The following is a 14,544-nucleotide window of genomic DNA, read 5'->3' as shown; positions in this document are numbered from 1 at the left end:
GATGGGCGTCATATTGCCTCTAATATTAGTAAAGACGGAAAATGTCGGGAGACAACCATATCATGGTCTATTTTTCACTTTAAAACACAGTAGGTTTCCTTTCATTTATTTATTAATTTATGATAAATCAACAAAAATAAAATACAAGTGCATTGAAAATACAAAAAAAAAAGTTGCCCACTGAAAGCGCAACAAGAGCTTTATAAGAACTGAAAAGCACAGAAATACACAATTATTTAAATGAAAAGCAAAATACAGCGTCTAGCGCATGTTTATTTAGAAAACAACATAGTTTGGCACACCAGAATAGCAAAAGACAATAGCAACATATGTTGCATGAAACTTAAATGTGCAACTACAGGCACAAAGAGAACATATAAAGTACCACATTACGCATCTGGTCACAACACAATATCATAAACGGGGTGCAAACAGAACATAAAAAAATGAGAGGCCATAGTAGGCTATTACTAATAAGGTTGGTGGCAAATTGTTGTTTCTTTTTGGCTGTGCAATCATCCGTCTCCTCTCCGTCTAATTCAAGATGCTTCAGGGGTTATGCTGTTTTGCATACATCACTTAAATGTAATTTTCCTTTTAATGTTTCATTAGAAGGCTTTTGCAACTCTTCTTTATGTAAACAAACATAAGGCAGCATAAACCAAGCCATTACATTGACATTGTAATTCAAAGATTGATACACTTATTGATGACTTTAGTAAAGCGCTTTAGTCAAACCAAACAGTACACTTCCTGACAGGCACGTCTACATGTCTGAGAAACCATACATAAGGCAACATAATACTGAGCTAATATCAACAAAACAAGCAAGTGCATACATATATCATAAAATATAACACTTCTTAAACACAGTTTTGGCCTTTTGTCTTACTTCAACACAGATAGAATCCCATGATACATAGAAACACACTTTTATGGGATTTTAAGGCAAATCATTTTTCATTTAAAGATTAGTCCTATTCAACATAAGCTCTCAGACTTGTTTAAATGGGGGTTGACTTAAAGAGCCTTTAATAAAGGACATCCACATTTCCCCATAAACTCAGTCCTTTTATTTTTACATCAGGCACTGCATATGTGAACAAATCTGGTGAAAGTACCATCCATACATGCTACAGGATTAACAGAGTCCTGACAGACTGCAGCTCTGCACACTGGAGAACATTCCACATTCTTTATAATGTGTTGGCCCTTATCACCACATACACATGCACACACAATGGTACTAAAGCAAACACATTCATTTAATTTCAGTCTGATATTGTTCTAGTCACCTTACAATCTACCTTTGAAACATCAACGCTACATTACTACTGTGTTGTATGAAAACAGGAAGGTAGGGGGTGCCAAAACTCACCAAAGTTACCAAGGGTTTAAATTGATAGTCACCCAAAAATTAAAATTCTGTCATTAATTACTCACCCTCATGTCAGTTCAAACACACAAGACTTTCATTCATCTTCAGAACACAAATGAGGATCTTTCTGATGAAATCTGAGAGCTTTCTGTCCCTCCATTGACATCTACCACTTTGAGGCTTCAAAAAGTTCATAAAGAGATCGTAAAACTAATCCATATGAATTGAGCGGTTTAGTCCAAATTTTCTGAAGAGACATGATCACTTTATATGATGAACAGATTGAATTTAGGCTTTTATTCAGATATAAACATTCATCAACTCACACATCAGTTGTGGTAAACAGAAGCTCAAGGATGTTCGCTTGACGTGTGAGAACCAATGAGGTTCATTCTTGTTTATGGACGTTTGAGCTTCCACAAGAGATTTGTTCTCGCGCATCAAGCAGGTTTGGTTGAACTTCTGTCGATGTTCACTGATCAATGTCTATATGTGAATAAAAGACTAAATTAAATCTGTTCATCAAATAAAGCGATCGGGTCTCTACAGAAAAGACTATGCTCAATTCATATGGATTAGTTTTACAATCTCTTTGTAAACTTTTTGAAGCATCAAAGTGTCAGTTGCATAGCTGTCAATGGAGGGACAGAAAGCTCTCAGATTTCAACAAAAAGATCTAAATTTGTGTTCCGAAGATGAACGAAAGTCTTACGGGTTTTGAACGACATGAGGGTAAGCAATTAATGACAATTAAAATTTTTGGGTGAACTATCCCTTTAATGAGAGGCATAAAACTGACTGTTGCATTCCTTCTTAAAATATAATTACATCGAGGAGTGTCTAGCAAACTCTGATGAAGTAGAAGTGACAGACAAACAACTGAAACATCCAACACTCTCCTAAAGGGCAATAAACTGCTGCAACAATTCATCTTGCTCAAAAAAAGTCCTCAAAAATAAAGTCAAACTTAGCTGTAGTATCACTGTAGAGCTCTTTACTTGACAGTCATAATAGCAAATATTTAATAATCTATAAAACAAAAAAACTAAATGCTATAAAATATATGTTTTCTATAATAGAACACCATGTGCTGTTTTTTATGGTTATTTTATCCTTTTTTTGTTTTGTTGATATTTTAATGAACTACTCTGGTTGAAAAATATCATAAACAGACAGTACCAGAGAAAACAAGATAATTGGGTAAAGGAAGGATTGTCAGGCCCTGAGAAAACGGTTTCTTTCACCTAGGTATGGGGGGGAGGGGAGGTGCACCTCGCTCTTTCTTTCCTGAACCTGAAACAGACAGAAATATACAAACACACACAAAGGCACATAAACAAATGGGTAAGACCATGATTGTGCTGAAAGGACTGAATGTTATTCAAAGTATTCATTGGCATGTGGAAGCGACAGCTGTGGGTCAGTTTTGTCTATGTGCATAGCAACAAAAATGCAAAAGATGAGAAAACACGGCTGTGATTGGTTACCTCGGCTTTCGTTCCTGGCCAGTTTGCTAGGATAGGTCTTCTGACAGGGAATGTAGGGCTCTGGGGGTGGAAGGTCTGATACAGGTCGAAACGTGAAGCGTGATTCCCACTCATCTTGGAGAAATAAATCAAACGCACACACAATTAATCTGCAACATAATCTACAAATCCAAGTTACTTTCAGTGTTATTTAGAGCTAAATAGAAATAAATTGTAACTTCAAGGAATATGCTGGGATCAAAACACAATCTATAGACAGCATAGATGGGTGACATGCTGTCAGTTAAGCTGATAAAGTTCTTGGTAAGTTAAGCCCTGAAGTATACTTTGGCTTTCCACGTACATTAAGTGTGTATGCATACACTGTGCGTGATGTAAATTTCATCATCATGATACATACATAGTATGTACGCACTGAACATGCGCAGACTGGTTTTTTAACTGCATACTTTAAGCTTAGATCACACATGCACCTTGAATTTTTTTGCACTTATTGGTTTGTCCACAAGATGGCAACACCACTGCTCCGGGCCTTTGTTTCATTATTAAAAAAAGAAACAGGCTATGGAACAACAACTATGGAGGCCGAGAGAGCTCAACACACTGCAACTGAAGAAAACACATGCAAATAGAAAAAAACACCAGCAAATTAAGGAAACATCATCAGATTGACAACACGTGTGCTGAAAATACTCACAATGCAAACAAATACAGAAACGCGCTGCAAATAGCAAAGACCACAACGGAAATGTTTGAGAAGACCTCAACAAGTGATGAACCTGGCAGCAATACTGGTCTATTACATTACATGGCCAAAAGTAAGTGCCCCCTTGAAATTAACAGTTTAGAGCGTGGTACTGTCATATGATGCCACCAGTAAAGTGTGAAAGAACCTAACTAGTCTGCACAAAACCCAGATCCGAACAGCTTTGGGATGATTTAGAACAGGGACTGCAAGCCAGACTCCAATGCCCAATATCCAACATCCTAACTGAGGCTCAAATGTCTGAATGGGAACAAATCCTCAAAGCTACCTTCCAACATCTATTAGACAACCTTCCCTGAAGAGTGTAGAAAAGAAAGGAACAATTACTTATTAATGTCAATGGTTTTAAGACCAAAAGTTCAACAAGCAAATGGGAGTAGTGTACTTTTACCTTCTGGTAAGTTGTACCAATGAAAAACACTAAAATACATTACAATTGTTCTTGGTGAACTTAAGCAAGCATATGAATGTCACACTACCTATATTATGCCCTTGATTGTGGTATCCATTGCCCATAGGTGGGGGAGGAGGGGGCAGAGGTCCAGAGGAGGGTCTGTCTGGTGGGAGTGGTGGTCTACTGCCACCACGGTGAGGCTCAACACCTGGTCTGTTTGGCGGAGGAGGGGCTGGTGATGACCTCACACTTCCTCCTCCTCCTGGACGACCAGAAGGAGGAGGAGGTGGAAGAGGACCTGTGGACAAAAACACAAAAACACATTAATGATCAAATGATCAAACAGGTGATTTCCAAATCTTTCTGCAACAACTAGCCACTCCTCGTTTACCTGTTCGTCCACCTGTATTCCTACCCAATGCAGGCGGTCTCTCAGAAGGAGGTGGAGGAAGGGGTCCGGATCGCCCAGGCGGAGGGGCAGGAGGATGCGTGCCAAGTGACAGGTTCCGCTCGGGAAGGCGTGGCGTATGCTCATCGGGAGAAAGCGAGCTTGGCCGTCCTGGCGGGAGTGGAGGTGCAGCACTTACAGGTGCCCGCAAAGAGGCGGGAGCAGGAGTCGGAGGAGGAGTTGGTTTATTAATTGCTGATGGAGGAGGTGGAGGGGGCGGGCTGTCCCGAGTGAGAGGCAAAGAAGAACGATTTACAGGGGGAACAGGTGGAGGACGGTCATCACCTCGACCAGGTGCAGGGGGAGGAGGGGGTCGTCCGGCATGACCAACAGAGGGCGAAGGAATTGAAGGAGGACGACCAAATCCACCTGGCACCGGTGGAGGTGCAGGTTGCCGTCCAGGGGGGTTTGGAGGTGGAGGTGTCGGGGCAGAACCCAGGCGGGGAGTCCCTGGAAGTGAGGGTGGTCCCCTGCTCTGTGCGCCACTCTGAAAGGGGCGTGGGGCACTTGGAAGAGGTGGTGGAGGCCCTCCAGGTGTTTCAGGACGGGGTGGGGTCATCCGTGGGCGCGGGGGGTCAACGGATTCACTTCGTTGTAAAGGCGGACGAGGGCCAGGGCCAGATCCTCCTCCAAAGGGCCGTGGACCAGTGCTACGAGCACCAGGTGGAAGAACCGGAGGCCTGACACAACTAGAGTCTGAAACAGAGACCAAATAATCTAAGAGATAATATAATATAATTGTGAAGTTCTTTTATATATATACACCCTTTTCTGAAGGAAATATTACATTGTGTTTCATAAATTGTATATTATAGAAAAAGCCACCGCTCATCCGTCAAAAAAAGTCTTGTAGTGAGGTGCTGCTAAACTAAATCATCATTGAAAATTGTAAAAATACAGCAGCCGCACACTCAAACACTGTGCAAAATAAATTTATTAGCAAGCTTTCAGTCTTGCGACCTTCTTCAGGGTTCTTCTTCTTCTTCTGCCTGAAGAAGGTCGCAAGACCGAAAGCTTGCTAATAAATTGATTTTGCACAGTGTTTGAGTGTGCGGCTGCTGTATTTTTACAATTTTCAATAAATTGTATATTACAAATATTATTTAATGTCAAATTCTATATTGGAGCTTTTGTGTGACCACTAGAAAAATTGATGAAACCGTCATGAGTTATAACATCAGCAACCATGTCGTTATCAGCCATAACATAATGGTGTTGGACAAGATTTATATATCAGTCAATCCCTAATGAGGGTGAAGGAACCAGCCAGTACAAAGAACACAATGTTTAAATATTTGTGCGTTCTCACCATCTCGAGTAGAGCGTAGCTTTGGCATGCCCCCCTGGAAAAGTCCTCCCAGACCACCTGGAGCTCCACCCCCACTCCCACCTCCAAACCCTCCCCCTACGCCACCTCCTCCTCCAGGCCCACCTCCTCCTCCACCCCCACCAGCTTTGGGTTCTGTTAAAACAAAGATGTGTTTAATATTTTGGACTGGAGAGCAAACCTGTAACAAGTAAGCGTTGCTACTTCTACTCATATGATTTGTAAAAAAAAAAAAAAGTTAGCCAATCATCACAAAGGTAATTTACATAGGAGTTTTAAAGGTACAGTAGAAAAGAAAACCTGTTTAAATATAGTTATACATGTTATAATTTATAACATTTAATTCTGGCTGTTTTGGTACAAGAACTTAGTGTAACTCCATAAGATGCAGGATCTTACTTTCGAATACGGGGGCACTACGGTCATTAGTAACCGTTTTCTTCAGCCTGGCTCCTTTGCTGATGTCCGACAGTAGAGCATTCCTGCCCTTCTCCTCCGATTTATTCAAGACAGGCTTCTCAATGTTTGCCTGTGAGCAAAAACAAGCATAGATATTTTCTGTAGAAATCATTAAAACATTGATGCCTCATGCCTACTCCACTAAAATCTGGAATACACCACACAACATTTTCCCAGATTTTTGCCCCAATTTGCTGGCTGGAAAAGTTGATACTTGCTGATGAAAGTCAAATCCAGTCTGCAGATTTACAGATTTGTAAGCAGAACAAATTGCGTAGTGTATGACTACAGACTCAAATTTGTTTAGCTTCAGACTATTATTTGATTCATCTGGAAGATATGAAACATGTTTGATATTTTGAGCCAGTTTTAAATCACACATTGTTTTCATTTGTCATGCATCTCTTAGCAATGAGGAGCATGTTTCTGTATGAGTTTGTTGTGTTCAGAACGTTTTGAAAGTCTGTTAGTGTGTGATCCTTGGTTGTTTAGTGTATAATGGCCAGTTTGTATCTGTAACCATTTTAAAGTCGGCAAGTATATAATGCCTGATGTTTAAAAGTCTCAGATCTTAAAAAGTTGCGTAGCGTATTCCAGTCCAGTATGCGTGATTGTTTGTTTGTACCTGAGAGAAGGTGGGGGGTGGGGGAGGGGGAGGTGGAGGAGGTACCGGCATGTTTTCTCCTTGGTGTCACCTCCTCTTACTGAGACCTGACAAAAAGACAGAAAAAAAAGTACTTAAAAAAACACGTTTATACAAAAATATATTCAAAATTTTTTATTACTTTTTATTTTATGGTCGCACCATATGACATCATTAGAGCAATTCAATTTAAACTTTTCATTTAATGTAGCACAGAATTTAAGTTTTTCAAAACCATACGAAACCAACATGAATACAAAGTCTACATTTCTAAGATCGCTGGCACTTAACTAAGTTTTCTAAACTAGATTAAAGTTGGCATGAAACAGAAGTTGCGATAGTCTTTCCTTCACTATTGTGATATATCTGAATGAAGCGGCTTCTCAAGCAAGAAGAAATGTAGGGCATGACTTGATTTTGTCTATCGAGAATTGATGGATCATCAGAGAAGAGATGTCGCTGCAAGTGGGAGGGGAAGTGATTTTGATTAAAGATTACAAGGGGAGAAAATGAAAAATAAATAATTAAATAGGACAAATAATTTATAATAATAAATTCTGCAATATTCTATAAAAAAAAAACAAAAAAAACATGAATTGTTCATTATGATTTCATGGTGACACTTATATTTGTCATTAAGCCCATTATCTTTGACCTTTGTATTGGTGCTTGAACACCATAAACAGGAAACCCAACTGTAGCACAATTAGCAACATCTGAAACTTCACCACACTTTTCAGGTTAAAAAGAAAAAGAAAAAAACCAGCCTGAGCAATTCACCAAATCACTGCTTCTAAACAGACCACATGACCCTTATACAGTGGTCTCACATTGCCACAAAGTTTTGAATGGGTTTGCAAGTCTTGAAATACCCCATTGTGCTATACACCAAGATCCCTTGTTGTGCATGTGATGACAACATGTGGGAAAAGCCATAACAAAAGAAGAAGGTAATTTCTGAGATGCAGAAAGCATACTGTAATAGACCAGTTCTCATAACACTCTCTCACACACTCACATATACAACTAATACAGTAATAAATATCACATTCTTTCTTAATGCCAACATTTACAAACTGTTTTTTTCCACTGAATTCATGTGCAAGTTCGATGAAAAGCCCTTTCTGCTGACTTCCGGAAGAGATCATAAACAGGAAGAGCTACAGGCAATATACCTCTCACTTCTCATTCTCTCTTTCATAAACACACATCCACATGGGTTCATAATGTCCAGACAAAGATAGCTAAGAAACAATAAAAGGTTTAAATCCAGAAGTGTGAACACAGATGAGACTCAAAGAAAACAAGTGGACACACAAACATGGAAACATACTCACAAGCTCTTAAAACATCTGCTCTTTCATCATCAAGATATCTCGTCTTACAAACAGCCACATCACACTACTTCATTTCTCTCTCCTCCGCTCTTTCACTTCCTCTCTCACACCCTCTCCCTCTCTCTATTCTCTAGGTAAGCAGACATCCGGTCAGTTTGGTTCACTGTGAAGTGAGCAAACCCTGATGGTGTGCACAAAAAAAGAATGCAGGCACGCATATCATCTTCATAAACAATTATGTGTATTTTAGTTAGGCTGATCATATCAGGACTAATTTGGGTCCTTGTTGATGACACTAAAATTCAGCCACTACTAAGTGGAGTGTAACAATCATTTATAATCACTTCTAGAATTGTTTGAGTTCCCCTATACCCCACAACATTTTTGGGGGAAATAATCATTGGATTTTAAAAGCTTAATTTTGCTTGGCTGTGGTAGGAAGGAAAAAAAAGGTAAATGTAAAATGACCAAGCTGATGATTCTGCCATTCCATTGGCAGTAAAAACTTACATACCTACCTTACATTACAAAAATCAGTTAACTTAGGACTACAGAGTCGAACGCTACATCGCCTATTTAATATTCATGAGCCATGCTGATTAGATTTATAATGTCACTGTACTTGAATATCTGTTTGTTTGAGAATCCTGACCAGGGGTGCTCTTCTCAAAAGAATCGTTTGACAACTATGGTCACAAGTTCAGTCGTAACGACACAGTTCAAGGATTCAGTATTTCCTAAAACACTGAGTTCCGAGTTCCAATGAACATTCATAAACAGCAGTGAAGGGGAACAAAAATAGTGAAGTACTGCAGTTATAAAATGAACAGCTTTCTGTTGTTCATGAATCTCAAATCAATCAGTTGGCAAAAGTTATTCCTCCACCACCTTTGCGCGATGTCGTTATTCAGTTTTTTGTTGAATCAGCGTTGTTGAACAAAGATGGCAGTGCAGCCATGTTACTACAGTTTTGGGAAACAGTCGAGACTAATCAGTTAAATTCACCAGTGATGCAACATACTATGGTTGTTAAGCAGCGAGTTAATTTGCTGTACAGGTAACACACCCCAGACAAACACAGGCAGGGCTTTTTGATTTTACAACCAAAGGAGGGAGTGTTTAGACAGCCTGTTTGAAAAGAGTGGGTGCTTCTCATTTCTTTTTGTGTATCCTCATTTCCTTTCCACGCTTCCTTTCCTCGGAAGGATACACCTGTGTATCTTCGCTTCCCTTGCACACAGCTTCCACACCCCTCGGCTGCGTCCGAAACCTTAGGCAGTTGACTTGTTGCCTCGCTGCCTGATGAAGGTACCTCACGAAACTGATTTCGGACAGACTTCTGAGGAAGCGTAACAGTTTAATGATCTACAGCAAAATAGAGCGAGCTTTGGTGAAAACTAAGAAAATATTAAATTACTACAATAGTAACTTCTCGCTAGACATGACATCATAGGTGGAAACCGTGATCAAAAATGTACATTTACAACTGACAACCAGCCGCAACTTTCAGATGTCTTATTTATTTTTCTAGCTCAACTGAATGGAAAGCACAGGATTGTGGGATATCAAAGGCAGCGAAGGATCCATCTATGCTTCCTTCAAAAATCGATCAGATGAAGGTATCTCAGGAGACAGGAATGGAAACTAACATTTCATTCGGACGTGCCTTGATGCCTTCCGACCTTGGAATGCGTTCTCCGAAGGCAGCATTTATCAGTTTTCGGATGCAGCCCTCGTTCCTCGTCTTCTCGAGGTGCAATTAGAGAATTGAAATGTCCTTCAAAATGGTTGAGTTCAATCGGTTTCCGGGTCACGGGCTGGAGGACGGTGGAAGCATCAATTTGAGTATTGAGAAGCACCCATTGTGTTCAACTTTTAGCTGCACCTCACCTAACCGATCGGGAAGATCTGCCGCTTATGATTTACGAGGGGTGCAAATTAGTGCAAAAAAGTAGAAATGACAGGGGAGAACGAACAAGAGGAAAGGGTATGAGAGGAGGATAAATGTAGTGAAGAAGAGATGAGAAGAGAAGAGGTGCACAGTAAAAGTTTCCTGGAAACGGACTATATTTACATTCCAGTGTCTTGAGAGAGAGACTATGGAGAATGTGATGCTATACACACCCGACGGCTGCACTGTCCGGATGGTGCTCTACATCCAGCAGTCTGAAATGTCATCATGTTGAAAACAGGGACTTTGGCTAGACATTATGTTCTTTTTGGAATTAGTCTATGCCAAGTGTGTGTTTTAGTGTGCCACTGTCTTATGCAAGCCCATAATGCATTTCACCTCTGCAACGGTCAAGAGAGTCAACCCTGCATCCCATCTGGCATACTGTGTGTTCTAAATAGTATGTGAGATTAGTGTGTCCTTCTGTAGCAGCTTGTTAACAACTGTGTACTTTATATTGTAGAGCAAAACATGAAAACAATTTTCTAAAAACACAGAGGAAATTCCAGAAGGAACCCATGCCAAATTAGCCTTCCAGGTTGTCCAAGAAATTTAGGAGCAACAGTCGGGTTCAAGTCAAAAATCTATTCTTTTTTTTCTCCATAGGGGAACTGATTTTGAACAATACTGTGAGCTATGAGGTTTGTTAATCAATGGTATATGCTTTTGTCTTCATTATTTTCAAATTATTTTTTCAATAATAATAACAGAGGAATTCCTGGTGAGAAACGAATTAACCCATGATTCTGCAGAGAAATTTCCCCAATCAGACAATCAAAACAAGCTAATTGTGTCAAAAGAACTCTTTATGGCCCACCCACTCCCATGAAGCCCTGCAATTGACATGATAGGGACAGTCTCCCCTACTCTCTCAAATTACTCAAATATTTGTAATTATATGCATATTTTGCAATAAATGTAAAATATGTTGTTTCTATATACCCTCTTTAAATCAATAGTTTTTTTAATTTATCTCTCGTTTTTTAATTTGTCATTCACAATGCTTCATAGTTCTTTATGTGAAAGTCACCATGAAATCAAATTTTTTTATGGAATATTGAAGTATTATAAATGATTTATCTGTGCACATCATTTTTTTATTCATGTGCCCTTGTAAACTTTAATCAAAATAATGTACAATAAGCAGTTTCACTCGGATATACGTGACAATAGGGAACAAAAAGACAACTTCTGCTTCATGCCGGCTTTACAGTCTTGTACCTTTGTTGTTTTGTCCAATTTTCAAAGTTTGTAATGTTGTGATTCACCTCGTAGCTGGTTGGCTTGCTTCATGGCTTTACCAAAGACTTTAAAAAAATAAAAAATAAATTTCTGTGGGAAAAATACTTCCGGAACCAAGGCAGCTGAAAAAGTTGGCTGGCACTCTATTGGGATGCAGCCAAAGACCCTGAATTATGGAATCCAAAAGTAAGGCCAATGTCAACAATTAAAGGTTAAATTCAAGATATCCAGACCTCTCTAAATAATGTTAACTCAAGGCAGAACTGAAGAGATGGTTGGAGTCATTCAACCACAACCTGCTACATAAGACATGCAGAATCAGGCAGGAAGGGGCCACCCACAGAGAACCATGCATTAGTTCATTTGAAAGTGTCAAGTCAAGTTGTAAAGCAGAATTTCAGTGATTTGCAAGAAGCAATGCTTGCTTACAATTCCACATCAAAAGCAAAAAAGCAGCTTACGAATGCTCAGCTAGCATAATGCGAGCATGCTCCAGCAAATAATGTGCCCACTGTCTCTTATTCTGTCTTTCCATCACTTTATTGTCCACTTCCTTTCTGAAACTCAGCATAATGTTGACACCTCTGGCTACATGCAAGCCTGTAGCTAATGAATGATCTCAGATCCCGTCACATGATTTCTGACTCTCTTTGAATGGCTGGTTAGATAGAACACTAAACCACCAGACAAGAGAGAAGTAGAAGTTATGACAGTCATAGAGAGGAAGTTAATGCAGAGAAAGAACTATATTTGTGTGACTTATGAAGCCTAAAATTACTCGTTCCAACTTAAGTTCGCACTAAAAACTGCACACTTAAATTCACAGCCTCAACAGCAACTCACTGTGATTTTAAACAGTGGCTTAATAGTGTCACATTTCACACTTGCTTAAAACCACATGAAAAAAAATCAAGAGCATGGCCTGACATTGACATCATTGTCTAATACAAGTCTTTAATGCAAGAAAGAAATCTCACTTGAAAGCTACATTTCTCAGCTTTTCAATGATCAAAGCATTTTCATGGCAGTAATTTGTCAGACACACTGACCTTGACATCCCTAATTTGTTTTACAAGACAATTCTACATCAATAAACACACAAATCCACACAATCCCAAGCCAACTAACACATAAACGAAGAGCTTTGAGGTAACCAATTTAAAAGGAATGAATAAAGCAAAAATAAAAGAATACTGTGCTTGAAAACCTTTGGGACATTGACAGCGCAAAATAATGTGGTCTTTAATTCACAAGAAGAAAGGAATTAAAAAAACTGAAAGAAAAAAAGGAAGGGGAAGAGCATATGACTTGCATTGTATCTCACTGTGGAGACCCCATGGCCTTTCAATTAGAAACACATGCTCACAGAAGTCCGACTCATGTCCACGAATCGATTCTTTTGAACAGTTCATTTGTTAAAGAACCGGTTACAAAAAAAACGATTCGACTATTCTTTTGTCATACTGTATGTGGTTTCTAACTTTCTATACACTTACATTTATTTATTTTACATTCATTTTTAATTTCGATTAAATTTGTTGCCTATTAATAGCCTAAGCTGGTTGTTGGAGTCAAAAGTCGCACAAAAGTCATTATTTAGTTAATAAAATGTTATTTACATTACACAATATTAAAACTAATTTACCTCCTTTGGCTGAAAACGTTTCTCCACGTTTTTATAAAATGGTTTAAAACCAACTTGTAGCCTACGTGTTTTGATATAACTTTCATGCAAGTTGAAAACCTATTTCCAGTTATTTGTAACTCCTCTGAAATTCCTCAATTACAGCAACTTATCACCCTATAAGTGAAATCCAAAGCTCACTCCAAATATTCCTCTTATTATAAACTCATTAACCGGTTCTTGGGAATCGAGCCGAGCATTGGTGAACAAATCGCTCGGCCCGATTTTAACCGATTCACTGAAAAGATCCGGCTCAAAAAAACGAGTCTTTCACTAATCAGAAACCGTCTGCACCAACAACAGCAACAACCAGATTTGGAGTAATTGTGAAATGACATGTCCTTCATAAAAACCAGTGGAATTTGGTTGAAAGACAAAACTTTAGATGTGTTGTGTCTCTAAACTACAGAAAAAAATGTTTCTTATTTTTCCTGCCACATATACACGCTCAAACTGGCAACCCTGTGGGGGAGACTTCCTCTAAAAGTTGGCAACGTTTGTGCTTTTGTGGATAAAAAAACTGAAAACTTAATGAAAACCCACACAATACTTGCAAGTTTGCGACAATAAATAAATCACGGCGAGATCAAATCATAAATTAGATCTAAATCGCGCGTTTTTAGAAAGCAACATGCTGCATAAACACTCACCGGTGGTTTGAGTCTTTTTCTCCGCGTCCTCCGCTTACGAAACAAATGCAGCAACGATCATCATCATGAAGCATCTACTACACAAACACAGAGGAACTCAAGTTTTGGGCCACTCCTTCATGGCAGAAAACACTCACAACTTCTCCCCACTGTTTCCGCCCTGCGCGTGCAGCCTACAACCCCATCATATTCACTGGAATAACAGTATCGCTTTAATACTGCATGCAACAATTCAGTACGTCTCATCAGTATCACATCTCTTTGGATGAGGGAAGTACAGCTCAATGTTTAGAAAAAAACGTGATGTCTTGGAAATTGTCTTTACCCAGTTTTTCTTCCTCCACCAACACAACAGACTCTCTTCGTTTTCTTTATCCGGGACATTCGTCTGTGATACAACGTTTCCAGATGTGTGCGACTGCCTCGAGCTGAGCGCAAACAAACATCTGTCAAACTCTGTAGAGTAGACTGTGTAATAGAAAAGCTGAGCTCAGTGTGAATGTGGAAGTAACAGACATGCCAATCAGATTAAAATAGATAACCTCTAAGTTTTTTTTTTTTTTTTTTTTGGTGTGTGTGTGGGATTTATGCAATATTTTTGTCTAAAGACAATTTTCTACCCTGTGGGGATAGACAATAAAGTGTTTTAATTTGAAAAATTTGATTTTGATTTCTGGTCACTGTGAGAGAAAAAAAAAAACAGTGTGCTACAGATAGAGATGCCTGGAACATAAAACCGTTGCTGAACCAAAATTAATTAAAGAAAGAAAACGTACAC

General features: G+C 39.1%; 1 protein-coding gene across 4 annotated transcripts; it reads right to left on the bottom strand.

The window, feature by feature from the left end:
- Positions 1-255: 255 nt before the first annotated feature.
- On the bottom strand, positions 256-14,230 carry wipf1b (WAS/WASL interacting protein family, member 1b). Of its 4 annotated transcripts, none has more exons than XM_084129873.1 (9): positions 14,092-14,211; positions 13,767-13,843; positions 6,885-6,970; positions 6,200-6,329; positions 5,783-5,935; positions 4,417-5,169; positions 4,111-4,323; positions 2,866-2,979; positions 256-2,671 (listed from the first exon to the last, which is right to left on the bottom strand). In XM_084129873.1, the coding sequence occupies exons 3-9, from the start codon at positions 6,933-6,935 to the stop codon at positions 2,619-2,621; spliced, it is 1,467 nt and encodes a 488-aa protein (XP_083985999.1). In that variant the 5' UTR covers positions 6,936-6,970; positions 13,767-13,843; positions 14,092-14,211; the 3' UTR covers positions 256-2,618. The 4 variants fall into 4 exon arrangements, with proteins under 4 accessions (XP_083985999.1, XP_083986000.1, XP_083986002.1 ...); XM_084129874.1 differs by having other exon boundaries at positions 13,767-13,840; positions 14,092-14,109; XM_084129876.1 differs by lacking the exon at positions 13,767-13,843 and having other exon boundaries at positions 14,092-14,230.
- Positions 14,231-14,544: the final 314 nt, after the last annotated feature.

Source organism: Abramis brama (genome assembly GCF_963993115.1).
Source record: "Abramis brama genome assembly, chromosome: 11".
Taxonomy (NCBI): domain Eukaryota; kingdom Metazoa; phylum Chordata; class Actinopteri; order Cypriniformes; family Leuciscidae; genus Abramis; species Abramis brama.
Note: the sequence above shows the minus strand (reverse complement) of the source record. Positions and strands in the feature narration are given on the sequence as shown.